This window comes from Lepus europaeus, chromosome 11, assembly GCF_033115175.1.
Source record: "Lepus europaeus isolate LE1 chromosome 11, mLepTim1.pri, whole genome shotgun sequence".
In the NCBI taxonomy this organism is placed as follows: Eukaryota; Metazoa; Chordata; class Mammalia; order Lagomorpha; family Leporidae; genus Lepus; species Lepus europaeus.
The window spans coordinates 108,379,203-108,405,844 of NC_084837.1; the positions used below are offsets into that span (position 1 = coordinate 108,379,203).

At 57.0% G+C, this 26,642-nt stretch overlaps 2 protein-coding genes across 6 annotated transcripts in view; one reads left to right on the forward strand and one right to left on the reverse strand.

The window, feature by feature from the left end:
* Positions 1–593: 593 nt before the first annotated feature.
* On the forward strand, positions 594–10,465 carry STARD5 (StAR related lipid transfer domain containing 5). The gene is made up of 6 exons (XM_062206340.1): positions 594–767; positions 1,348–1,397; positions 1,998–2,130; positions 5,038–5,155; positions 5,780–5,873; positions 9,844–10,465. The coding sequence occupies exons 1-6, from the start codon at positions 669–671 to the stop codon at positions 9,989–9,991; spliced, it is 642 nt and encodes a 213-aa protein (XP_062062324.1). The 5' UTR covers positions 594–668; the 3' UTR covers positions 9,992–10,465.
* Positions 10,466–12,591: 2,126 nt separating this feature from the next.
* IL16 (interleukin 16) overlaps positions 12,592–26,642 on the reverse strand; it is a 128,599-nt gene continuing 114,548 nt past the window's right edge. For 3 of the 5 annotated variants that reach the window (XM_062206338.1, XM_062206337.1, XM_062206339.1), the window contains exons 12-18: positions 26,143–26,293; positions 22,750–23,824; positions 21,090–21,255; positions 17,697–17,798; positions 14,817–15,075; positions 14,468–14,593; positions 12,596–13,093 (exon numbers count right to left, since the gene is read on the reverse strand). In XM_062206338.1, coding sequence (XP_062062322.1) covers positions 12,900–13,093; positions 14,468–14,593; positions 14,817–15,075; positions 17,697–17,798; positions 21,090–21,255; positions 22,750–23,824; positions 26,143–26,293 — 2,073 coding nt within the window. In that variant the 3' untranslated portion in view covers positions 12,596–12,899. Of the gene's footprint in view, positions 13,094–14,467; positions 14,594–14,816; positions 15,076–17,696; positions 17,799–21,089; positions 21,256–22,749; positions 23,825–26,142; positions 26,294–26,642 lie in introns of all 5 variants that reach the window. The other 2 variants (XM_062206336.1, XM_062206335.1) reach the window with 1 other exon arrangement.

The window sequence follows — 26,642 nt, forward strand, 5'->3', positions numbered from 1 at the left end:
GAGGTTGCACACTTACAGGGTGGGTTTGTGTACTGAGTGACGTGCGAACCGAGGATCTGGGGCCGCGCCCCTGGGCGTCTCCGCCCGGGGATCTCCAAGCACGCCCAGTCCCACCCCTTCCCATCCAGGCCGAGCCCAGCGGGGCGGGACCTGGGACCCTGCCTCCTTCTCTCGGCTGCGCGGCGGCCGCAGAGACCCAGAGACCCCAGACCCCGCCAGGCCCCCGCCAGGCCCCCGCCAGGCCCCCACCTCCTCTCCACCTGCGCAGCATCCGCGCGCCCTCGCTCTCCCCCGGGGCTCTGCACCCGCCGTCCTGGGGCATTGCTGAGGCCGCAGGACGGAAGTCCCCGCTCCCCCTGCGAGCCTACACCGCCGCTCGCGGCCCGGGGCACAGCGGTCGCCCTACAGCGCCTGGAGCGCGCGGGGGCCCCCGCGACCCGCCCCGGCGATGACGCCACCTGCAGAGCCAGGCCCCGCCTCCTCCAGCCCTACCAATCCCACGCCGGGAGCGGGATGCCTCGGAGGGCCCGGACCAATCAGGGAGCGGAGGCGGGGCCTACATTGGGAAGGGGGTCGGGCTCCAGGCTCCGCCCACGGCCAGGGTTTTCCGGCGTCCCAGGGACCACGCAGCCAACCCAGCCGCGCAGCCGGGCGCCTCTCCGCGCGCCATGGACCCAGCGCTGGCCGCGCAGATGAGCCAGGAGGTGGCCGAGAAGGTGCTCCGGTACCGGCGAGACGCATCGGGCTGGAAGATTTGCCGGGAAGGCGTGAGTGAGGAGCTGGGCGGGGAGCAGTCCCTGAAGCCCCCCGCCCTACCTGTCGCCTTGTTCTGGGCGCACCGGGGAGGGAGGAGGCTGCACCGCTGGGGCTTCCGCGGCGGGCGGTCTCCCTGGGAAGCACTGGGCCCGTGGCGATCGCAGCGATCCCGGGAGGTCCCATGGAGAGACGGGCACAAGGTCACCTGGGTGAGACCACCTGGCCGGAAGCCGGGCCCGGCTCCTCGCCCTCCTGGAGAGAGGCGTGGCGCGGGGGGGGGGGGGGCGGTTGTGCTTCCTCCCTGCCTGTGAATTTTAACCCGGAGTCTCACGGAGCTGTAGGAAGCAGAACGCCAGGTGGCCTTCCAGGTGGTTTGGAAGCCGCCGCGGAGGTAGGGCGCGCAGGTGCAGCGCCGCTCGCTCTTTCCCGGTCCCGCCAGCCGCGCGCGGCCCCGGGCGACCCCAGGGAGCCGCCTCCCTCAAGGCCTCCGACCCAGTGCTGTGCAACACGGGGCTGACCCAGGTGAGCCTGACCCAGGTGAGCCGGGAGCCCTCCCAGCGCTAAACTTCTGCGATTCTGTGCCTTTGACAGAACGGAGTTTCAGTTTCCTGGCGGCCATCTGTGGAGTTTGCAGGGAACCTGTAAGTGCATGCCTCGCCCGGAGCTTCTCAGGGGTGCCACCTGCGCCCTTCCTGCCGGCTCTCGGGCCTTGCTTCCTAAACAGATTCCGATCAGGGGCCCGCGTTGTGGCCCCGCGGGTGAAGCCGCTGGTTCCTGGCCTGGCTCCTAGCTCCCTGCTCCTGCACCAGGGAGAGCAGTGGAGGGTGGCCTGAGTGCTTGGGACCTGGTCCAGCCCTGGCCATTGAGGCCATTTGGGCAGTGACCCAGTCTCTCTCTCTCTCTCTCTCTCTCTCTCTCTCTCTCTCTCTCTCTCTCCCTGTCAGATAACTAAATACGTCTTCAATAAATAAACCCCTCCACCTTCTGATCCACTCATCAGTAGTCCCCCAGAACATCATTCACTTGTGTTTTTAACCAAATCCTTTCCAGCAAACCGTATTCCCAAGAAAGCTGGCTGCCCGTTTGTGCAGGCCAGGGGGACTGGATTTCTGCCCCTCCCAGAAGCCTGTGCGAGAGAGCAGCCAAGGACCTGGCCCGGTCCACGCGCCACTCCCGAGGCGTAGTCCCCAGAGAGTCGGGTTGGAGTGACGCCTGAGGTCACCTTCCTCTCCGTGCCACAGGTACCGAGGAGAAGGCATGGTGCACGGGACCCCAGAGGCCGTGTGGGACTGTGTCAGGCCGGCCGCGGGGGGCCTGCGGGAGCAGTGGGATGAGAACGTGACCAGTTTTGAAGTGATCGAGAGCATCACTGAGGTTAGTCTTTGCAAGCGTGTCATCCTTGCGCAGGGTCACTGACCATGTCCCCTCTGGAGGAGGTCCCTGACACCCCATGCCAAATAGGGGGCCCTGCAGACATGGGCTGTCCACTGCTTGTCACTCTCGAGCCACGGTGGACCAGGGACGGGTGGGAAGCCACGGGACTCGGAGAGGCCCAGAAGCCCTAAGCTGAGCCCAGAGAGTGTGATACAGAAGTGCAGAACGAACTCTGAGGACACTGAGATGGGGCCTGGATTTGGCTCATTAGTCTGTGCTGAATGTTCTTGGATGGGGCTGTGATAACGCATCGAGACAATCCGGCCACGGAGCCGGGGTTCTCTGCCAGCTGTGGGGCTGAGCCAGGTGACAGATTCTGCGTGACAGTCTCCACTGGTGCACTGTGTGTCACACCGGCTAACCCTGCCCAGCACAACTTTTTCTGCCTGGTTGGAAATCCACAGCTGCCCGTCCGGTGTGGTGACCACAGGGCATTTGAAGGTGCTGATGTTGAGCAGATGAATTGTGAATTTTATTTACTTTTAACTACGTTGGATATAAATTTAAGTATCCACCTGACATAGAGATGAGCCAGCCCTGGGGTCATCTGTGGCTTTATAATCCTGCCTCACTTTCAGTCCAGAAGTTCAGGAGGAAAAAAAGTCATGACCAAAACTAAAGAGCATTGCCTGGGCAGATGCTGTTCACTGCTGGCTTGAATGGAGTCCTGGTGTTGACCTTTGTGCCCTGAACCCTCCTGGGTGTTCATGTAGATGGTGCCTTGACCTTGGCAGTCCCGGGGACCAGCCATTCGAGCCTTGACCAAGAACTGACATTCTACCTTTTGTCTCCTCCGGCACTTGTGTCAGTGTTTCTTAAAAGATGGGGCCAGACTGTAGGGTACCAGAAATGATTTTTGGACCTGAGAGTAAAATTGTCTCCTTTCAGTGTATCTATAAGTTTCAAACATTGAGTTAGAGAACCATAGAAGTGAATAATAACAGGACAGGTGCTACCAGAGGTAGCAACAATTGTGAAAATAGTATGCAAATAATTGTGCACAAATTATGACTAAAGTTGAGGAGATATGCATTCATGCCCTTTAAGGCGTAATACAAATATCATAACACCTAGAATTTTTTCTTTGAAAGCAAAGGTGGCTGCATGTTTTTAGCGTATTTTACTCCTCCTCTACCAAGATTTGGTGGGGCAGGAGAAAGCATGAAAGGCCCAGGAAACTGTAGGCTGATGCCGAAGCTGCCATTTAAATGGTTAAACGTGGCGTGCTGTTAAGGGATCCAGGTTCTTGCCTGCCGTGCTTGAGAGAATTCCAGGACGAGACGCAGATAAAGGTTAGCGGAGGAGTGAGGTTTACTGGCAGGGCGAAAGCACACATTCCAGACGAAGGGCAGGCAGGCTCCACTGAGCTGCCACCCACGCCGGCTGGGGTCCCTGTATGTGTTCTGAAGGCATAAGAGGTGGTCCCTCGGGCACAGGTTTCCAGGAGTGAAGATTTCTGGGACTTGGGTGACTGCCGATTCCCTGGCCTGTTTTAGAAGTCTCAAAAGGGTCATAGCAGCAGGTGCATGATGGGAGCGGGAGTGGCAGCCAGGGTCCTTTTATTATAGTGATACTGTAACAGGCGGGAAGCCATCAGAGATGATGACTGACGGCCATGTTGAATATTTTCATCCAGCTTTGCTAGGGGCGTGAGTTCGAGTTCCAGCGTTGGGAGTTTGTAGGGGCAGCGCTGGGGCGGGGTGTGCTGACCTGTTTCCTCCAGCTGTTGCTCTCATGGCTGTGCAGATCCTTATCCAGGCCGGTTTCATGTTGTGCTCGCTGCCCGGAGGCCTTGGCCTGCAACCCCGGGAGTGGAATCCAGTTTCCCACAAGTGGCAGTCACAGAGCCACCTGGTGACTCCAGGTCTCCAGGCTCCCAGCTGCGCCAGGTGCCTTCACCCACCCAAAATTGGGAAATGGCTGCCTGGCGAGTTCCAAGGAATACACTGCAGGAGTCACCATGGAGTCCAGTGGCCAAGGCTCCAACGGCTGGTCCCCAGGACTGCCAAGTTCAAGTTCATCAGTGACTTGCTGGCAGCAAATAAGGAGGGCACAGGGAATGATTTGCAAAGCCATGACTCGCCGAGCTGGGGAGATTGGGTGTCTTATTTTATTTTGGGGGGAAACAGACGTGTATAAGAGGGGAAGTTCCTGTCACCACAGGTGGGGGTGGGTACGAGCTACACAGGTGCGGGCCAGGCAGAACAAGCTCCTACATAGTTCGTGGGTTAAGGTACCAAGGCTTCAGTTGCTCTGGGGCCAGAGGTCCTGGCGTTGAAATGAATGAAGCACGCGGTGACCCTCGAGGCTTTCTCACCTGTCTGTGCAGGTGCTGCTCCTGTGGTAGGGTGTGCACCAGGCACCTGGAATGTGCCCGAAAATGTGAAAGATGGCTTTAGAGGACACCGGGTGCTCTTAGGGTCTTGAAGTAGAAAGGAGTCACAATAGGGACTTCCGCGAGGCTCAGGGCTTTGGCCGGTGTCAGTGCCACCTCGTGGAGATGTCTGGGAGCCTCTTCCCTAAGCTCGCAGACACACACACCCCTCCAGCTCAACTCCAGTTCTGGGTGCCCCTGACTCCCCCATGGCTCCTGCCTCTGGGTCAACTTGCAGTAGAGCCGGCGAGGGTGCCAGCGGGGCTCCACCCCCTCACCTGTCCCTGTGTAGGACAGGTGAGTGTCACAGGATCTTCAGCCCTGGGCACCTACCTCCCTGGAGGCTGGGCCCGCAGCCGCCGCAACAGCCCCATATGGCCTCCCTTGCAAGACCCAGGCTGTGGGGGTGGCGGTAGGGATGGGGAACAGCCGTCTGGCTGGCAGGTGCCACAAGGAGCCCCTTTGATTGACAGACCCTGTGCGTGAGTAGGACCTCCACCCCCTCAGCCGCCATGAAGCTCATCTCTCCCAGGGACTTTGTGGACGTGGTGCTGGTCAAGACGTATGAGGACGGGACCATCAGTTCCAATGGTGAGTGATGGCCCGGGGTGCTCCAGACTCCCCCGGCTCCTCCAGCCGGCCCCTGGGACCCTGGCTCAGTGCCTTGTTGGGTTGGGGGTGGGAGTTCTATGCCGTGGGGGTCTGGAGTGGGAGAGTCAGTGCTCTAGTCCCGTTAGTGTTGACTCACAGATTTCGTCAGCACCCCTGATGCCAAGGCTCACAGCTGGCGCCGTGCACGTGCAGGTGACCGTGGAGCGGTGCCCAGCATCTGCGCAGCGACCCGCCATGTCGGGGCTCCAACTTCCCGGAGGGTGGGGCGCTGTCCACTCCCTTCTGTCCGGCCCCTCCTCTGAGTCTCCCACTTTGGGGGAGATGTCGGACACCTCCCTCCTCCCACCCCTGAGCCTTGCTTTCTGGAAGGTTCTTTCCTGGACTATCTTGGCAGGCTTGGGGAAGCTGTGAGCAGGCATGTGTGTGCATGTGTGGGAGTTGGTGTGGGAGTGAGCATAAGGGGCGCTGGAGGGAACTCCATTGTGGCTGCATGGCAGGAGCCCTATGCCAACCACCGGGCCTCCGAGCGAGTGGGGCTGCCTGCGTGGTGCTGCCCTCAGTGTCTACAGCCACAGCTCACGGCCCCTCTGCCCTGTCTTCCAGCCACCCACGTGGAACATCCCACGTGCCCCCCGAGGGCAGGTTTTGTGAGAGGATTTAACCACCCGTGTGGCTGCTTCTGCGAACCTGTGCCGGGGTAAGGATGAGCTCCTGGGCTGAGCTGCGGATCCCAGGGCTGATGGGCTCCACGGTGGGCATCTGGAAAATGGGCGCTTTGTGCAAAGCGAGCATAAGAATACCTCGGGGTGCTTCAGGTCTGGATGCTGCACAGTGCTGCTGTCACACACACACACACCGGTGACCGGATAAGCCGGTGGACAGAGTGATTCTTCCTGCTTTTGCTGCGGCAAACCTTCCCTCCCGCTCTCTAAGGGCGGGTTGGGCAAATGCCATCATCCCATTTAGCAAGTGAGGATGCTGAGGTCTGGGGAGGTCAGGTGAGGTGGCTGGGGTCAGAGGCCAGGCGGGGAGCACTGCACGGTCTGAGCTCCGAGGCTGCTCTTCCCTGCTGTCCCCGGCCCAGCCACCAGTCAGAGGTGGCTGTGAGGCCGGAGGTCCCCAGCCCGCATTCCACGCAGTGACCGCCTCCACTGCCCAGGGCTGGGCTGGAGCTCCTGGTGGAAGGTTGTTTTGCGACCACACTGAGCCCGCCTCGGAACTGAATTCCCGTGTTCCCACAGGTCATGGCCAAGTTTGCACCGGAAGCTTTCTGCATACAGGTCGCTGGCTGATCCTGGGAACTGCCCAGGCTGCACCTGCTGCGTGTCCTGGGGTGGCCTGCAGCCCCTCGCAGATGATAGCAAGGGCCTGGGCTGTTCCCGCCATGGTCCCAGGAAGCGCTCCTGGCTGCCACTGGGTTTTCCTAACAGCCCAGAGCTGGCGCCCCGGGGCACACTCTGTTTACTAAGCTGACTTTCCAAACATGTTGCAAAATGCTTTTCTCAAACACAGCTTTGAAAATACCATGATACACACTGTGCACACGCAACACATGCACACAGTCTGACACACACACACACAGGCGTGCATGCACTGAATTCTGGGACCGTCCTTCAAGCCCCTGTGGCTGTCTTCTCTGGGTATGGGGTCAGGAGACACACAACCTGGTGTACCTCAGCATGGATGGGGCCAGGAGGCTAGTGTGGGAGTTTTTTTTTTGTTGTTGTTTTTTAAAGATTTTATTTATTTGAGAGATAGAGTTAGACAGTGAGAGGGGGACACAGAGAGAGAGGTCTTCCACCTGCTGATTCACTCCCTAAATGGTCGCAATGGCCAGAGCTGTGCTGATTTGAAGCCAGGAGCTTCTTCCAGGTCTCCCATGCAGGTGCAGGGGCCCAAGAGCTTGGGCCATCTTCCATTGCTTTCCCAGGCCATAGCAGAGAGCTGGATCGGAAGTGGAGCAGCTGGGACTCGAACCAGCGCCTAGATGGGATGTGGGTGCTGAGAGCAGAAGGCACCATGCCCCCTCCTCTCTTTCCCTGGGAGCTTCTGCCACGCCCTGGCCCATGTCCCTGCTCCCTCTCCTTCCCCAGGCTCAAGCCATTTGTCAGTCCTGGAGTCTAAAGCAACAGTTCTCGCATTTTTTGGTCTAAGGCTTCGTGAGGTGCTTTAAATTTCATTGAGGATTTGAAAAAGCTTTCGGCAGTGTGGGTCAGACTTATCACCATGTAATATCTTTGAAATTCAAACTGGGCAATTGGAAAACTATTCTTTAAGATAATAGGTTTATGTACCGTAAAACACATTTTCTGGAAATTAACTTTTTGCAAGCAAAAGCAGGGAGAAGGGCGTCATCGTTTTACGTCTTTGCAAATCCCTCTAATGTCAGGCTGGAGCATCTGCTTCCACACCCGGTCTGCTGCGGTGTCACACGCCTGGTAGCCCCGGGGTCGCCTCCACCAGCTCGTGAGAGACTGTCGTGAAAGGGGCAGAGCACGTCTCATTGTTGCCATGGAAATGGATTTGACCTGGCAGACCCCTTGAAAGCATCCTGGGAGCCCCCAGGCCCCTTTGGCAACCACCGACCTCAGTCATGGGAGGCGGCACCTGTGGTCTCTTCCTCCCAAGGACCAGTCCAGGGAGATGTGCTTCTCTATTTTTGTCTTTAAGATTTCATTTGAATTCATTTGAAAGGCAGAGTTACAGAGAGAGAGAGAGAGGTCTTCCTTCTGCTGGTTCACTCCCCAAATGGCCACAACGGCCAGGGTTGGACCAGGCGGAAGCCAGGAGCCTGGAACTCCATCCAGGTCTCCCGCATGGGTGCAGGGGCCCAAGTTTTTGGGCCATCCTCTGCTGTTTTTCCAGGCCATTAGCAAGGAACTGGATTGGAAGTGAAGCAGCCAGGACTTGAACCAGCTCTGATCTGGGATGCGGCATCACAGGCAGCTTAACCCACTGCACCACAGCACTGGTCCCACAGGGGCACCTTCTTGGTGGTGTTTCCTGCATGCATCAGGCAGGAGGGAAACTCTTTCTTGGGCTGGAAGGAGGGACTTCCCTGCCTGGAGGGGCCGGGGGCTGCATCCATTGAAAACAAGCAGGTACATAAACAAGACCAGTGTCTGTAAATAATAATTGATATAATTAAAAAGGAGAAAATGATCCTACATTGGGAAGCAGGATACACAGCAGACTCATAGAATGGCAGATGTCCTAAACAGCACTCTGGTCTCGGAATCAGCCCTTAAGGCATTAGGTTCTGGCTAAAAAGCCCATGAGAGATTCACAGGCGTGGAAAGCCAAGACACTATGGCAAAAAGAAAAAAAAAATGACCCAAGTGAAAGATATCTGTGAGTGAGATTCCGGCGGAAAGAACGGGCCACCAAAGAAGGAGGTACCTTTCCCTGATGGGAGGAGAGAACTTCCACTTTGCTTATGGCCTTGTCTAAATACTGATGGAGTTTGTGGTCACAAAAGGCTTCCATAGTCTTGGCAGTTCATGACAAGACCCTCGGGTGATTACTAACATCATAAATAAGAGTGTCAATTGTTAAATCAACAACAGGAGTCACTGTGCACTTTCTCCCCATGTAAGATCTCTGTCCTTAATGTGTTGTACTATGTGAATTAACGGTAAAACTACTGCTCAAACTGTACTCTATACTTTGTGTGTCTTTGTGGGTGTAATCTGTTGAAATCTTTACTTAGTATATACTAAGTTGATCTTCTGTATATAAAGATAATTGAAAATGAATCGTGATGAAGAATGGGAGGGGAGTGGGAGATGGGATGGTTGCAGGTGGGTGGGAGGTTATGGGGGGAAAAGCTGCTATAATTAAAAAGTTGGGCTTTGGAAATTTATATTTTTAAAATAAAATTTGGAAAAAAAAGAAAGCAAACAGGTTGGGGCCAGTGCTGTGGTGTAGCAGGTCAAGTCACCACCTGCAGCACCAGCATCCCATATGAGCGTGGCTTCAACTCCCGGCTGCTCCACTTCCTTTCTAGCTCCCTGCTCATGCGCCTGGGAAAGCAGCAGAGGAAGACCCAAGTGCTTGGGCTGCTACGCCCACGTAGGAGACCTGGAAGAAGCTTCTGGCTCATGGTCACAGTCTGGCCCAGCCCTGGCTGTTGCAGCCATTTGGGGAATGAACCAGGGGATGGAAGAGCTCTCTCTGTCTCTGTCTCTGTAACTCTGCCTTTTAAGTAAATAGATACATCTTTTTTTTTTTTTTTTAAGATTTATTTATTTATTTGAAAATCAGTGTTAGAGAGAGAGAGAGAGAGGTCTTCCATCCTCTGGCTTACTCCCCAAATGGCCACAATGGCCAGAGCTGCACCAATCTGAAGCCAGGAGCCAAGAGCTTCTTCCGGGTCTCCCACATGGGTGCAGGGACCCAAGCAGGTAGACCATCTTCTACTGCTTTCCCAGGCCATAGCAGAGAGCTGGATCAGAAGTGGAGCAGCTGGGTCTCAAACTGGCGCCCATATTGGATGCTAGCAGTGCATGCTGGGACTTTACCCACTATGCCACAGCGCCAGCCCCAGTAGACACATCTTAAAAAAGCAGGTCCAACCGGGCCCACTGGGCAGTGACGCCAGGGAGGGGATAGGTGTGGTCACCATCGTGTGTGCTTCTCTGGGCCAAGTTCTGCTCTTGTCTTCCCAGGGAGCCAGACAAGACTCGCCTGGTCACCTTCTTCCAGACCGACCTCAGCGGCTACCTCCCTCAGAGCGTGGTGGACTCCTTCTTCCCCCGCAGCATGGCCGGCTTTTACGCCAACCTCCAGAAGGCAGTGAAGAAATTCCACGCCTGACATTGTCACCTGGTGGCCAAGAACTCTCAGCAGTCCAGGAGGAGTCCCAGGTGTAGGGGTACCAGGGAGCCTGCCAGCACCCAGACACCTGTGGCCAGGGCCGGCAGCCCACCCTCCCCTGCTCCTGCTCCCTCTGGGGGCGGGTGTGGACGGCTCCCATCTGTGTGCTCCATTTACACCTCTTCCTCCAGCCTTGGCATGGCACCAGCAGGGACTCAGCCCGGCCCCCGTGTGATGCACTGGGTCATAGGCCATTCTGTGCTGATGTCGTGCTGTTTGTCATAGCCCTCAACACCAGAAGCCAAGTTCTGCTGCTTTTAACATCTACAACATTGTCCAACCCATGCTGTAGATCTCCCAATATATTTTTCTAATGTGGCCCTCGTATGTGTTTCTAATACATGTAAGATTTCCCTCCCCGTTTGAAAGGATGTCAGCTTGGAAAATGATGGCTTAAACAATGACGGAAAAACACTTCCACTTCTCCTCTTGTATCTTCCACCGGAACCGGCTGTTTTGCTGTCTTCTGCCCTGCTGTGTGAATTAATTGGCACATTTGCACTGAAACTCAGCAGTGAGAACCTGCCCCGGGCCCCATCCGCCACCCCAGGAGTGAGTTCTCTCGGATGGAATTTGAAATGGAGCGAGCTGCACCAGGCTGCATGTGGGACTCTGGGGAGAAAAGCTCCTCTCTGGGAGGCATTCGCAGCCCGGAGCTCTCCTGCCTCCCGCGGGAGCCCTGGCTGGAATCCACCCCTCACCCCCCAGTCCTGGACACTGCTGCGAGACTGCCTGGGCCACCCTGAGGGGCAGGACCAGGGAGCATAGCCTTGTCACCCGGAAGAGGTCTCAGCAGGAAGCCAGCACAGGGCTGCCCGGCCAGGGAGGGACCCTAGAACAGTGCCCGGGGCTGCCTCAGGCCCTCCACCATCCTGGTGGGGATGTGGCCCCAGTGTCTGACCTCAGACCCTGCATGCTGTAACTGCCTGTGCGGTGAACTCCCTGGAGGCCAAGCCTGAGCTCCTCCAAGTGGGAAAGCCCTCCCGGTGTGATGGTGACCACCTCAATCCCCCTGGGGTCCTGAATGTGCTTAGATGTGAGCCGGCTTCCGAACACAGATGCTCACAGTAGAGGCAAGAGAAGCTCCTGTCGCACAAGCGTGCATTAAGCTCACCCCACAACCAACCCATGTTGGGAAGCCATCCTCATCGGACACTGGATTTACTTAGAGCAAAAACAGTGGGTACTGTGTCCCGACTCTGCCAAGCACTACTCCTGGATCCACGCCTCATGAGTGCATCTCCCGAGCCCCACCAGGCTGGGTGCACCTGCCACAGGGAGCTTTGATGCTGCCTCTCTCAGGCCCAGACCCTGGCAGCTTCTCTTACCAGGGCGGGGCTGCCTTTTGCGGCCCTGTGTGTGCCCTGCACCCACAGGCATCTGCCTGTATCACGTCTGACTGGTTTGAGTGCTGGACAAGGAGCCGGGAGATGTGTCTGCTCTGAGCCCTGCCACTTAGAGACGGTGCCCCTGGGCAGTCACTCTCTGCATCTCTGCCTGCACTAATTCAACAGAAAATAGAGACCCGAATACCAATCCCAGCACAGCCCGATTCGGGGGGATCAGCAGAAGCCCTGCAAGGCCTGAGCAAGCAAAGCCAAGGGCAGGGCTGTCTGGGAGGGGCCCTGGCGTGGATTCCTCTCCGTGGCTGGTGGAGCAGGAGCTGTGGTGGCCGCTATGTGGGAGGCTAACTGGCGACATGGTTTTCCTCGCTTGTGTCCGCTCCGGTGCAGTGGCTGAGAAAAGCTGAACCTCCAACATTCATCCTGGCATCTGGGACAGGCGCCCTGGTCACAGGATGTCCTGAGCGTGCCGAGCCAGGTCCCGGGAGGACCAAGCCAATGACCCTTGGAGATACTGGCCCTGCGGGGCTCTGCGCTGGACTCCACCAAGTCAGAGAAGAAAGGGCTCGGTCTCTGCCTCGTTTTCCCAGCTGGATGAGCTGGGTGCCGAGTCTGGGTGTCATCCCCAGCCCAGTACAGCACTAAGTGCGCTGATGCCAGCACCCGGTATGGCACCGTGCCTGCTCTGTGCCAGGCTGTCCTCACCCTCACAGCCTCTCAGCACAGCTCGCCACACCTGGAGCTTCCCCGCACTCTTTCCTACTGGTCCTAACGCCTTCCCCAACCCAACCGAGCCGTTTTGCAAACATTCCGTGAGACACTGTTTTCCAAAACTGTCCCCGTCCACCCATATTTCCCCACCCCTTAAACCTAGGCATTGCATTCACACCACCTGCGACTGTTGAGTCCAGGACAAGTGGTGCCGTGTGACTTCCGAAGCAAGGACGGAAAAGGGGTGCAGCTTTGACCTTCCTGGCCCTCACACTCCTGGGATGCTCGTGACCCTGGCAGTCCACACACCCATGCTGGGATGGAGGGAGCCCCAGCCCCAGGGAGAGGCCGCCTGTGAGTGTGAGGGCTAGGGCTGTTTGCAGCCGCCACCAGCATTGACAGCCCCAGACCTTCGTGTGAGGCCAGGTGGAGGGGTATTCTCCAAGGCCCACCCATGGTTCGTGAGCAAAACCGAGGTGCGGCCGTTTTGGGCTGGATCCGAATACTTGGGAGACTTTGTAAAGCAGGGTGTGGCTTTCGTACCAAGTTCTGAGAGATCTGCTTTATTATGGACCACAGTATTGGCATTAAGCGCTCTCTGAACAGTCTGTACCGGCCATCCCAGTGTAACTTTGCTCTTACTTCTGGGATGACCCCCTGGCTGGGGCCCTGGGCAGTGGCCAGCAGAAGGCCCCCGCCCTCTGGGTGGGGTGTGCAGAGAGACCCTGAGAATCAGCTCTGGGGTTATGGGAGCTGCGTGCTCTTGACTTTGGCTTCAGCACTGGTGCTGTCCACTAGGGGTCCCCAGTGACCGCAGTCCCCTGTGGATGGAGGCCTCTCCTCCTGATGACAACAGTGACAGGTCCATCCGGCAAGGCCTTGATGATGTTCCAGGCCTCGAAGCGGGTGAGGCCCTGCACGGTGGTGCCGGCCACGTGCAAGATCTCGTCTCCCGGCTGGAGTGTCGCGCTCTGTCCCGATGCTGCCCCTGCGGTGAGGGAGGAAACAGTGACACTGGGTGCTCGGGGAACAAGGAAAGCGGCTCGGTGTCCAAGAACACAGCACGGTTTGCAAGAGAGCAGAGCACCCCTGCCTTGGGGGCTTGGTGTGGGTTCTGCCACCAGGCATCCCGGGGAAGGGGGACCCACAGAGAGGGGGGCAGTAGCCTCTGCTCTTTGTGGCTCTTGGGAAGGTGCAGCCTGTGCCGTCCCCCTGGGAGGGAGATTTTGGTCACTTGCGTGGGGGGAGGCAGGAGCAGAGAGCTGGAGAGATTTCCGTTCGGTGGCCTTGCTAGACCGGTGGGTTGTGGGCAGCCTGGAGAGGGGACCTGGGCCCTGGTGAGCGGCACCTGCTCTTCCCTGGCCTCCTGTGCGAGCCGCGCTGTTTTGTTGTGGACGCCAACACTGAGCAAGAGTGGAAGGTGACTGTGCAAAGGTCATTGAGCCTGTTAGAGACAGAGCAGGGGCCTGGCCCCTGACCCCTGGACTCCCCATCTGGTGTCCCTGTCTCCACAACCCCTTGCATGGGCCTTGGGGGCTTCGGGCCTGGGGAGCAGCCAGGGGTCGGGGAGGGGCGGTTTCCCACAATGGCTGCAGGCGGCACATGATTTCCAGGGGAAAGGCACTGGTTTGCACCCAAATTGTGGTGAACAAAGTGTCAACATTTTCAGTGAAGGCCAGTCCAGGACCAGGGAAGGCAGACTCTACCTAAATATTTTGTTCACTGTGGACTTTTAAAATTCATTTTGAGTTTTCAAAATGCTACCTTGAGGAGCCGGCGTGGTGGCCCAGTGGGTTAAGCCACTGCCTGTGATGCCAGCATCCCAATCCGAATCCCAGCTGCTCAGCTCCCTGCTAATGCACCTGGGAAGGCAGTGGAAGAGGGCCAAGCACTTGGCCCCAGCACCCACATGGAGTTTCTGGCTCCTGGCTTTGGCCATTGCAACCGTTTGGGGAATAAATGAGTGGATGGAAGATTCTCTCTCTCTCTCTCTCTCTCTCTCTCTCTCTCATTCTGCCTTTCAAATAAAAATAAATCCTTTTAAAAAAAATGTTGCCAAGAAATTGCACTGATCTCGACTTCTATGTGTTTTGAAACCCACTTCCATTTTGCTCTGTGCCTGCTTCACTCCAGTCCCAGCCCTGCCGAGCTGAACCAAGCCCAGGGCTCAGTCACTTAGGAGGACCCCACAAAGCAGAGGGGTCCAGAGGGTACCCTAGTGAAGGAGGAAAGGGTGAAAAGGCAGAATTGGCCCTCACTCAATAGGCCTGTTCGCCTCTCACATTGAGTGGAGGTGGCGGAGAGACCGCCCAGGCCACTCTGGGACTTGCTCCCGTGGCCACAGCTTGAGCCAGACTCGCACCTTTGAAGATCCGGTTGATGGTGATGGGCTTGTCTCCACGCAGCGAGCCCCTCCCACCTTCCAGGCTGAAACCCAGCCCTGCTGAGGTCTTCTCCAAGGTCACGGTGCAGACAGCAGCCTCCGATGCTGGGGAAACCACAGGGCTTGGTTAGAGACCCGCCCCTCTCTCCCAGGGCCATGGTACCGACGCTGCCTGCCGTCCTGGGCCCCCAGACAAGCAGTGGCATGCATCCTGGCCACAGTCGAAGTGGGACACATGTCACCAGGGCCACAAAGGACAGGGCAGCCCCCAGGACTGGCTCTGAGGCACCCTCCCATCCCCCGCACCTGCTGAGTTGGGAGAACTCACCAGATTCTGCAGGGATGTCGCTGGCTGCAGAGGGTGCTGCCACAGAGTCACTGGAGGGGCTCAGGCCAGGCGAGGCCTCCGGAGCCGGCCTCCTTGTGACAATCACTGCTTGCCGTGGGTCCCGTGCTTGGCGGAGGATGGCCAGGGCGTCGTTGTGCGTGGTCCCCTTGAGGGACTTGCCGTTGATGGAAAGAACCTCGTTGCCCTTCTGAATGGTGCCTTCCTGGGAGGCCAGCCCATTTGGAAACACCCTGTGAACCTAAGCAGAGCAGGAGCGCTCAGGGCCCAGCAACCAGCCAGGCCAGACTGCACCCCTGGAGGAGGAGGAGGGGGACCTGAGCCGGTCAGCCCCAGAGGGCACACAGCACATGACGCCGTCCGGGGTTAGCACTGCAGGCCCAGGGGCCAGCATCCCCTCCCCTCCTCCACCCAGAGCCCAGATGGCCACACGAACCCTCAGGATCCTCTCCCTCCAGTGCCTGCTGGCATCTCCACTGGCTTCCCAACTGATTTCCTTTGCCTTACTTTCCCCCCACCAGCCCTTCCCAAAGCAGTCTTCTTGACATCTCAATTCAATGGTGTATTGGCAGGTGTTGTGTGAGAACCAGTTTCTAAAATCAGAAAACCCGGGGATGCAGGGTTAAACTGAAAATGTCCAGTTCTGCCAGGCAACTGGCCACGTCGGAGCCCCAGGGACAGGCCGCACAGGACGGGGTTCCCAGGGCATGCTTCAAGGAAGAATCCCACGTGTACAGGGAAATGCTCGGGCCCCGGCTTCCGCAGAATGCTTGGACATTGTCCAAGCCGGGTACCTGCCAGTCACCGGACTGAACGACAGGACGCATGGGCGCTCTGGGTAGTTCTGCTTCCTCCCATGACCTGAACGAGGCTCTTGGTCTCTGGCTTTGGTGTTAGGAAAGCTCTGCGAGGTGGTGAGGAGGCCCAGGCTGGGAGCCCCACGCCCGCATCCCCGGTGCCTGCTCTTGGAAGCAGCGCAGGCACTCCGGATGCCTCCACCTAACATGGGGGAAGCTTCTCGGGGCCTGCAGGGGGCGCCACTTGAGTCTCCTTTAATGAGTCTGGAAAGGTAGAGAAGGAGAAAGCGGAAGTCCTGTGTGCGCATGAGCTTGGCCAACAAGCGTCGCTTCCTCCTGGCTCCGGGGGCCGAGCAGCTGCAGTGTCTCAGGGGAGGGCGGCCCCTGGGGTGGAGACCTCACTGCCCACGGGTCCTACCAGAAGACCGTGTTCTCTGTGAGCAGAGGGGAAGCGCCCTAGCCAGGAGCCCTTCTGTCACACCCAGCTATGTGCTCAGCAACAGAAATGGTTCTCCTGCACTCACAGTTGAGAACCTGACTCAGAAATAAGGGAGCTGCTGCTTGTGTGTGTTTGCCAGAAATGTGCCAAGTTACCATTGCAAGGGGGGTGAGACCTTTCTTTTTTAATGTTTATTATTTTAATTTACTAGAAAATCAGACTTATATAGAGAGAGGAGAGAGAGAGAGAGAAAGAGAGAGGGAGAGAGATAGCGCATTCATCCACTGCTTCACTCCCCAAATGCCTGCAACAGCCAGGCCAAAGCCAGGAGCCTGGAACTCCATCCAGGTCTCTTACATGGGTGGCAGGGACCCAAGCACTTGGGTCATTATCGGCTGCCTCCCAGAATGGATTAGCAGGAAGCTGAGTTGGAAGAGGAGTAGCCAGGACCCAAGCCAGGCATTCTGATATAGGCTGCCATCCCAAGTGGTGGCTTAACCCACTGTACCACCACGCTCACTCCTCGGTGGCTTTAATGCCAGCCAATGCTGTGAACCGGAGGCTTTGTCTGCCGCTGTGCAGGGAAATCGCGATGAGCCCGGCACAGGCCCTGCAGAGGGTTCACCAAGACGGCACAGCCATGGGGTGGCAACAATGCACCCATGGTCTGTGAAGACAGGGGGACCAGAACCCTCCTGGGCGGGGACAGCAGCTGCCAGTGCTGATCAGACTGTAGGGGTCACAGGAGCAGAGTCCCCAGGAACAGAGGCACTTGACCTTGTGTGCTGCCCTCCCCGAGCTCCCAAAATAGACCGTAGCATGTCTTGATGAACTGGGGGCTGGGCCCGGAGACCTGAGGCCCCTGGGTGTGCACTGAGGTTTATGGTCTGTGAAGAGGTGTGGTCGCTGGCCACCTGCTCTCAACCAACCACCAGGTCTGCATGGCAGCTGTCCAGGTAGGCTTTCTTACAAACCAGGTGAGCAAGGCCAGGAGTGCAACTCTGCTCTCTAGGTTTGCTGTGTCAGTCTCGGCTGCACCTTCAATCCTGGTCGCACAAACTTCCCCAAATGCCCCAGGGGATCACAAACCATTCTGGTCTAACTTTCAGGGACTGGCAGGCCTACGGTTCCAAAGGAAGAGAAGTGACGGGGAATACAATGTGGCTTGAAGTGTTTAAACTATCTCCCCCCACCCCAGTACCTTCAAAACTGCAGGTGCGAGGGCTTCAGCCTCTCAGAATTTGGATGTCAGTGTTCAGGTGTGAAGTGGAGACACCTGTTCTACGGGAGATGCAGGTTTCTTTTAAGGCAGTGAAGCTGTTTGGCGTGCACAGAGATCATCTTTGTTAAACTGAGGTTCGTGATCAAGGTTGACTGCGGGGTCTTGTTGGTGACCTTACCGGGCTGCCCGGAAAAGGGGATGGTGAGGGCTGTCCCTCGAGAGCTGTCCTAGCCGCCGGCCCTTCGGCCTGGGGTCGTGCATTTGTTCGCTCCCCAGCACAAGACCCCCTCCTGGCAAGCATGGCCCCCGCCTGACCCCTCAGCTCTGGCTCCTGCACTTACCGTAATCACCGTGCCACTTACCGTAATCACTGTGCTACTTACTGTAATCACCGTGCCACTTACCGTAATCACCTTGTTTTCCAGATCCGCCCCTCCTGCCAAGCTGAACCCCAGGCCGGCTCCCTCCTCCTTGTGTAGGATGGTGACGTGGATGCTGTCCAATTGCTGCAAAAGACAGTGCACCTGATGAAAATACGGTACTGCCACAGCGCGAGCCAGGCAGGAGTGCTTTATCTGATGGGTTTGTTATCTCCAGCTACCGCTGGGCCAGGCTCCAAGTTTCGCCGCCCCCTCAAAACCCAGTTTCAGTTTCGTCATCGGTAAGGAGAGGACTCTACTTTCAGGACTCATGGGAAGCTTAGGGGAAAAAAGGTGCGCAAAGCAGCAAGTACAGCTCTCTGTCTCACCCTGCCCACGCCCACACACAGGCGGGCAGGGCTGGCAGTGCAAAGTCAGCCAGAAATCCCAGTGGGCTGCGGGATGTGGGTCAGAGTGGGGTCAGGCTGTAGGACTTTGGGTCACATAAGCCAGGATTATTTCGTGTTGTTTTGTAGGAGTTGTTTGCCCCTTCTTCCTCTCTGGCACCCCACGGGGCACACGGCAACGAAGGGAGGGCGGCTCATATGTGCATACACATGTATGTAGACACACATACATGCAGACACACAGGGGAACATACAGGTACACACACAGCCACACACAGTCACATGGAGTCACACATGCAGGCACACACAGGCACAGTCACACAGACACACAGGCACATGTATGCAGGCACACATAGTCACACATGCAGGCACACATAGTCACACATGCAAGCACACACAGGCACACACAGTCACACACACAGGCACACACAGGCACACACAGGCACACGTATGCAGGCACACATAGTCACACATGCAAGCACACACAGGCACACAGGCACACGTACGCAGACACACATAATCACACATACAGGCACACACAGGCACACACAGTAGCACACACAGGCACACATATGCAGGCACACATAGTCACACACAGTTGCACACGCAGTCACACACACAGGTACATGTACGCAGGCACACATAGGCACGCATGCAGGCACACATAGGCAGTCACACAGGCACACATAGCCAGGCACACACAGTCACACAGACACACACAGGCACACACAATCACACAAACAGGCACACACAGTCACACACAGGCACATGTAGTCACACATGCAGACACACACAGGCACACGCAGGCACATGCAGTCAAACACACAGGCACAGGTACGCAGGCACACGTAGTCATGCATGCAGGAACACACAGGCACACATAGTCACACACAGGCACATGTATGCAGGCACACACAGGCACACACAGATACACACAGGCACACACAGTCATGCAGGCACACACAGGCACACACACAGACACACACAGGTACACACAGGCACACACAGTCATGCAGGCACACACAGGCACACACAGGCACACGCATGCAGTCACACACAGTCATGCAGGCACACACAGGCACACACATGCAGTCACACACAGTTACCCAGGCACACCCAGGCACACACAGACATGCAGGCACACTCAGGCACATTCAGTCTTCTCCAGCCTGGACAGGGGCTCACATGGAGCCAGGATGGCCCCCGTGCATCATCCAAAGTCAGAGATTCTTTTTCCAATCTGGAGCTGGGGTCCCCGACTCAGATGCCTACAGGCCGACCACCTCCCCGAGCAAAAGGAGCCGACATGAGTGACAGGAACCACAGAGAGCCCAAGAGCGTGTAGGGGTCGGCTGCTACGTGTGAACACAGACCCCGAGCTACCAGATCACTCCCTTACAACAGAAAAACAAATCAGGCATGCAGGCTTTGATCGATTCAGGTTTTCCAGTATCTAGAATTCAAAACGCTTTTCAAAAACCACCAAGCAGACGGAGAAAATGCACCTGCAGGTCCCAGTCTGAACCTTACACTAGGGAGCAAACATCCAAGAGCCTGTTTGCTCGGGCACCCCTAGAGCACCTGCCTGGCACCTGGCCCTGCACAGTCCCTTTGACTTGAGTCCCTAAGAGCCAGGAGGGAAGAAGGGACCAATGCACCTGACTGTCCCAGACCTCCCAGCTACCATCCACGGGTCAGGCTGGCCCCTGGTCAGGTGGACGGTGCGTACACTCTCAACACCACCCTGGGCTGGACAGATCTTCAAAACCTACTCACTGCTGCCTGGGCCACTTTGCTTGAGCTGAAACAAGACCAGAGGGATGATGGCTCAGCCTCAGGTCCTGGGAGCCACAGAGGAGGGGCCATGGCCCAGGGCCCCCGTGTTCACTAGATTGACCCACATCCTCGGCCTCAGAACTGCAGCAGGACATATACCTGCTGTATAGACAATATATACCTGCGTGTATAGATATATACCTGCATGTATAGATATATACCTGCGTGTATAGACAAGGAGGGTCTCCTTGTCCTCTTGCCGCAGCATGAATTATCCCCGTGCACAAATCCAGTGTGGACCCCAGGCAGCCCCACACAAGCCCACACACAGCTGCCTGCTGGCCCTGGCTTTGCCAGGCCACTGTGTCTCCTCACACCTAGGGCCCTGCTCTCAAAGCATATGGGAAGTGGGAGTTTCAGAATGAGTCGGCCGAAGCCCAGGGGCCCTTGGGAGCTGGGGGCGAGGACCTCCCTGTGTGCAGCAGAAGGAAGGAGAGCCCCAGGGCCAGAGCTGTCGTACGGTGCACGGTCGTCAATGGTCCACGCATGCGCTCCCATGCTGCCTCTCCCCGCAGGCTTGCACCAGGCCCCTAGTCCATGGGATGTGGATGCAGCACCGACCTTGAACTTGGAAACTTTGATTCTGCAACCCTGAGCCTCACCTTTCTGATGGATAAAACCGTCCAAAAGAGGCAAGAAGTCAACCTATTGAAATCGCTTCATAAAAACTGTTTCCATGTAGCATGTCTTCCTGCAGCTAAGGGATATCATGACCTCTACATGGGCAGGAAGGGGTCTGGTGTGAGCTCCTTAAGGAGCAGGGAGGGGCTGGGGCTGCGGTGTAGTGGGCTAAGCCTCTTCCTGCAGTGCTGGCATCCCATGTGGCACCGGTTCAAGTCCCGGCTGCTCCATTTCTGATCCAGCTCTCTGCCATGGCCTGGGAAAGCAGTAGAAGATGGCCCAAGTCCTTGGGCCCTGCACCCGCATGGGAGACTGGGAAGAAGCTCCTGGCTCCTGGCTTCAGATCGGCCCAGCTCTGGCTGTCGCAGCCATCTGGGGAGTGAACCAATGGATGGAAGGCCTCTCTCTCTGTGTCTACCTCCCTCCTTCTGTAACTCTGCCTTTCGAATAAATAAAATCTTAAAAAAATAACAGGCAGAGGGAGCCGCTGCTGCTGCTTCTCCTCTGAGCCAGCTGAGTGACCACAGTCCATGCAACACTCTTGGCGCTGCCGTTGCCTACGGAGGAAACCCACCTTTAAGGTTGCTTCATCCAGAACCCTCACTTCCTCGATGAGCTTTCTCAGCTCTTCGGAGCTCAGCAGGGAGATCACGGACTGCCCCGACTGCGGGCAGGGAGCCGCGTCCTCGGCGTCCTGGGGCTCCGTGAGGCCCTCCGTGTATTCTCGCAGCTCCGCCAGACTTGCAGGGGAGAAGAGGGAATGGTGTGAACGACACAGTAGGAACAGTCATGCTTATTGCGCTAATTACTCCACTCCGGGCTCAGCGCCCTGCTCCCAGGTGCATCCCATTGCTTGAGGCAGTAAATCCCCCCCTCCTGCCACGGAAGCGGGGTTTAGGGAGGCCACGGGAGCCACAGAGCCACAGAACTCCAAAGTGATCCAGGTTCAGACTCACAGATCATGGTGTTACTGGTTCCAACGTCTGCGTTCTTTGTGTAATGGATTAATTTACTTACTTATTTGCTTTGTTTTAAAGAGAGACAGAGAGAATGCACCCCTCTGTTGCTTCACTCCCCAGATGCCCACAACAGCTGTCATTGAGCCAGGCCAAAACTAGGGGCCCAGAACTCAACCTCCCCCAACCCCCTACCCTGGCCACCACCACCACCAATCAATCAAATGTGTTGGGCATTTGGCCTAAATGTTGGGATGCCATTTGGGACACCCATATCACACACGGTGTGTCTAGATCACACACTGGATTCAGCGGTGTCCACTCCTGACTCCAGCTTCTTGCTAATGTGGAAGCCAGCAGGTGGTGGCTCAAGGACCTGGGTCCCTGCTCTCCACAGGGGAGACCTGGACTGAGTTCTGGGCTCCTGGCTTTATTCAGCCTGGCCCAGCCCTAGCTATGGCAGCAATTGGGGGGCAAGCCAGCAGAAGGGGGGTCTCTCCATATCAGCCTCATCTCTGTCTCTCTGCCTGTCAAATGATTCATTAAAATGTAAATAAGTGAGGTTGGGATCAGCAAGAATTCCCAAGGGCTGCTCTCCCGGCCTCCACTGGTCTTCCCAAGGTATAGTGGAATATTTCAGACCTGCACCATCCTAAGTCCCCATGGGTAACTCACCAGGGGCCAGCCCCACCCACCACCTTCTAATACCCAAGTCCATGTGTTGTCAGAACGCCCCTTTAATGTGGATTTTATCTATTTATCTTAATTATTCCTGTGCTTCATTCTTTCTTAATTTTTTTTAAAATTTAGTTAATATGGAGACACACAGAGAAAGAGAGAGAGAGCGCACACTCCTATCTGTTGGTGCAGTCCCCAAATGCCCACATTGACTGGGGCTGGACTAAGGCTAAAGCTTGGAACCAGGAACCCAATCCAGGTCTCCCACAAGGGTGGCAGGAACCTGCCAATTGCTCCCTCCCAGGGAACACACAAGCAGGAAGCTGGAGTCAGGAGCCAGAGCTGGGTATGGAACACTAGCACTTCCGTTAGCATCCTAACTCCTCAAGCAGATGCCTGCCCCCTAATAGGAATTTTAGAAGGTCGGAAGAAGATTCTCTCTCTCTCTCTCTCTCTCTCTCTCTCTCTCTCTCGCTCTCTCATGAAACAGTGAGTGGGAAAGCCGCAAAACTGGTACACCTGAGTCATCTCGTAAGTGACCCACGGGATGATAAAGCCAGATGAGAGAGCCAAAGAGAAACACAGGGAGTGAGCACTCACTTGAGAGAGAAGCCGCTGTCCGAGGCGGGGGCTTCTGCAGAGCCGTCGGGGGCCGGGTCCTCACGGGAGGCCGGCCTGGGCGGCACCCCCTCCCTGGGGCTGCAGGGAGCCTGGCCCCAGGCCGCGGCGGATGGGAGGCACAGCAAGGATTTCATGACAGCCGACGACACCTGGCTGCTGATGGAGTAGAGTTTACTGCTCTTCTCGTCCAGGAGCTTCGTCTCACACGACTGGGTCCTGGTCAGGGGGAAACTCCGAGCCCGCTGGCTGGGCACCTTCAGCACCGGCCCTGGAGATGCCTCGGGCCGGGATGGCAGCAGCCTCTGGAGTGGGTCCGGCTCGGTGGGGAGGGGTTGCGGACGGGGCTTCTGTCCTTGGGGAGGGGACTCAGACACACCAGGGTCACTGGCCTCTGAGGCTGCAGGGGAACCCCGGGACAGCTGATGCTGCTCCTGCTGCCGGGGCTCAGCGGTGGGCGGAGCCCCTCTCCCCAAGAGGCCAGAGAACCGGCCCCCCTCTTGCTTCCCAGAAGGTTTTGCTGCCTCCCCAGGGGACGCATGCAGGCTCAGTCTCTGGACTCCCCTGTCAGGCAGCTGAGAAGACCCGAAGGTCTCAAAGGAGCTGATTCTCTGCTTGATGGAGGAAGAGGAGGAGGAGGCCTGCACATGTGGTCCGGGGGGCTCCCTGGAGGAGGCAGCTATTGGCTGTGCTGGGGAAGCACGATTCCTCAAACCTTTCAAGCTTTGGCGAAACCAAGCTGGCTTGGGGGCCACAGGGGGCCCCTTCTTCCCAGTGCCACTGTCCGTTGCCTTGTGCACTTTGGCAGCGCCATGAGCAGGGTCCAGCTTCGGGGCACAGGTCCCCTCCAGGTGGCCCTGCTGCCCGTCTTCTTCACGCAGGCTGGCGTGGGGCTGCAGGGGCAGGTGGCCATGGCTCTCACTCATCATGGGGCTGAACAAGCTTTTGATGCAGTCGGAAATTCTCACCCAGGGGTCTTCGGGGGTGGTCTCGAAGCTATAGTCCATCCGAGCCTGCCGCTTCAGCAGGGGGTGTTTCAGTGGGGACGTCTGGGTCGCTGGGGAACAGAAACAGGGGCAGCTGGGCATTGCATCACATTGGGATCTTTCTCCCTACCGTGTGATTTCAAAGCTCAGTGGCAAGGACTAGAGGAGGGCTTAGCAGAAGCAGTGGGCTCTGAGACAGGTGAGTGCAGGTGCCATTACCTGAACGAGACACCGATGGGCAGGAATCCAAGGACCAGGAAGGGGAGCTAACAGCTCAACAGCCCTGGTCTCAGACTGGTCACATCTCTGACACTTTGCAATTGCCAACTCCAGTGTTCAAAAAGTGGGGAGGGCTCTCAGATGGCAGAGCTAAGGCAAGGCCCCGTGGCTCCTCATTGGCCACTGCCAGCTTTGCTGCACTAGGCAGCTCCCTGGGAAATGTATCAAAAAGGTGAGAGGCCAAGCGATGCTCTTACCATTTCAGGCTAAAGGTCGCACATTGCTGCCACGTGTCTGAGACTACGCAGGTCATCCACAAGTTTAGTGGATGTGCATGCCTACAGATAGGGGGCGCCCTGCTTGGAACAGCCCGTTATGCTCCCTCTCCCACCCCGGCCAGCATCTCACACCTTCCTGCCTCTGCCTGGTCCCTGCTGCTCTCCCTAGCTTGCATGGCAAAGGTGTGTCCACCCTAGGGAAGAGCTGATGGAGAGGGTCCAGGCAGGAAGTACCCTGACGATGATTCTCAGCCTTGGCTACCTGTTCTGGGGGAATCCAGAAGACTTTAAAACTGCAGATGGTCGCCCCCAGTTTCTTACTGGGATGTAGCCTGGCCTTCAGGAATTCCATAAACCCTGCGGGTGATCCTGTGGGCAGCCTGCTCTGTGCATGCCCGGTCAAGTTCAGCCCTTCACCACAGGGATCCACGCATGGGGGTCTTTTATCAGAATCAAGCATTGACCTGGGAAGACTCTGTCTGCTTCTCTCTCCCATGGGCAGAGAGGGAAGCCAGGCTGTGTGCTTTGGAGGGATGCTTGATAGTTGGGGGGGCACAGCCCTGTTGAAGGAACATGGATCTCCCTGTACTTCCTCTCAATGCCCATCTGTGCACAGCGTCAGACCTTCGCGTCAGAGAGGATCTCGGCATCACCAGTGGTGTGGCATGGCGGGCTAAGCTGCCCTGCAAGGCCAGCATCCCATATCGGAGCACCAGTTTGAGTCCCGGATGCTCTGCTTCTGATTCAGCTCCCCGCCAACGCAGGGAAAGATGACCCAAGTGCTTGAGCCCCTGCCACTCACATGGGAGACTCAGATGGAGTTCCGGGCTCCTGACTTCAGCCTGGACTAGCCCCAGCTACTGAAGCTATTTGGGGAGTGAGCCAGGGGATAGAAGACTCTCTCTCTCTCTCTCCTCTTTCTGCAGCTTTGTTTCTCAGAACAAGCACACAAAGGTACAGCAAATGTATAGTAGAACAAAATAGAATTAAAAGATAAGTTCATTTTGGTGCCCCAAAAATGAAACCCATGCATAATTTTTACATAATATGCACTTCCATGAAAACCCCTCATATGCATCCATTTCAAAAAACTTTTCACCAAAATAAACCCATCGTTTAGTTCCAGTTTCCTCCAACTCCCTGCAGGATCCTTGCATGGTTTGTCATCGACCATACATGTCTTTTTTTTTTTTTTCCACAACAATGAGTTCCTGATGGGAGCAGGGACTGGCCTGTCTCACCCCCCTTCTGTCCTCTGTACACAGAACCAGCATTGAAGGTGCGCTGGATGAATTAACCATACGCCGGAACTTAGATGATCTCGCAGACCTTACTGATGAGTGAATCCGGGCTCAGAAAGGCAAAGGAAGTGGCCCAGAACCCTGTGTGCTTCCAGCAAGACACCTCATAGTCCAGGCACGTCTTAGCATGGCCAGGTGTGACCCAGGGACATCATCCTTGCTGTCCCCCCGCCCAGGGAGGTGGTGACCACCAACAAAAAGGCACTGATGCCCCTGAGATGCTGTGTGCTCAGACCTGGAAACACGGAATGCTAGGGTGTTGGCACCCTTGCGGCAGCTGCCCAGGACGGCTGGGTGGATGTGACATTGGATGGCTTCCGGAGAGCTTCATTCTCCCGCTGACCATTGGGACTGGCCTGTCTTCCCACCGTGGCCACCACAGAGCCACCCATCCAGCCAGGAGGTTTTCCACCCTGGACAGCACTTCCTTCTCCCCACCACTCCCGTGCCCTGAACCCCATTCTCCTCGGACCCATCCAGTAGCGAGGTCACTGCACGACCCTCTTAGTCTCAGATTGAGTTCAGTTACCTTTCTCTAGAACCTGTTCCCCTGAGGCCCTTCCTTCTGCAGGATCTCTGTGCAAAGCTCACCTGGGCTGGCTCTCCTCCTCCCTGGCTCTCCCTCCGTGGTCGACGGAGCCTGAGGGTCGTCTCCAGCTCCGAGGCAGCTGCCGGTGGCGTGGGGCCCTCTCCCTGCCGTGTCTTCCTGCGGCGACAGCAGTGGCAGCAGCTCTCTGGCTTCCTGTGGTGTAAACAGGAAGCAAGATCGTGTCAAAACCGTAGCCTCCAGCTGTGAGAAGGAGGGCGCACTTTGATTGGGACCGGAGAGCAGACACGAGCGAGCTGCCTGCCATGACAATTTCATCTGCGGCCTTGCAAAACTGGGTCCCACCTCTGCGGGGCTGTCCAGGCGGACAGCACCTCCTGCAAACCCGCAGTGTGTCTGGGCTCGCAGTAGAGTCCAGCGCATGGGCTCCTGCTCTACACACATGGGAAACTCCTGGCTCTCTCTGACAGGGACAAGAGGCCAGGTATGTGGAAGGGGCGGGCCCTGCTTTGTTTCCAGCCGAATCCCTACCAGCAAGGTACAG

Bases quoted from the DNA above. Each gene is read 5' to 3' on its own strand.
- STARD5 (XM_062206340.1), top strand. From the start codon at position 669: ATGGACCCAGCGCTGGCCGCGCAGATGAGCCAGGAGGTGGCCGAGAAG. The intron at 768-1,347 runs GTGAGTGAGGAG...TGCCTTTGACAG, and splicing joins GGAAGATTTGCCGGGAAGGC to AACGGAGTTTCAGTTTCCTG. The intron at 1,398-1,997 runs GTAAGTGCATGC...TCCGTGCCACAG, and splicing joins GTGGAGTTTGCAGGGAACCT to GTACCGAGGAGAAGGCATGG.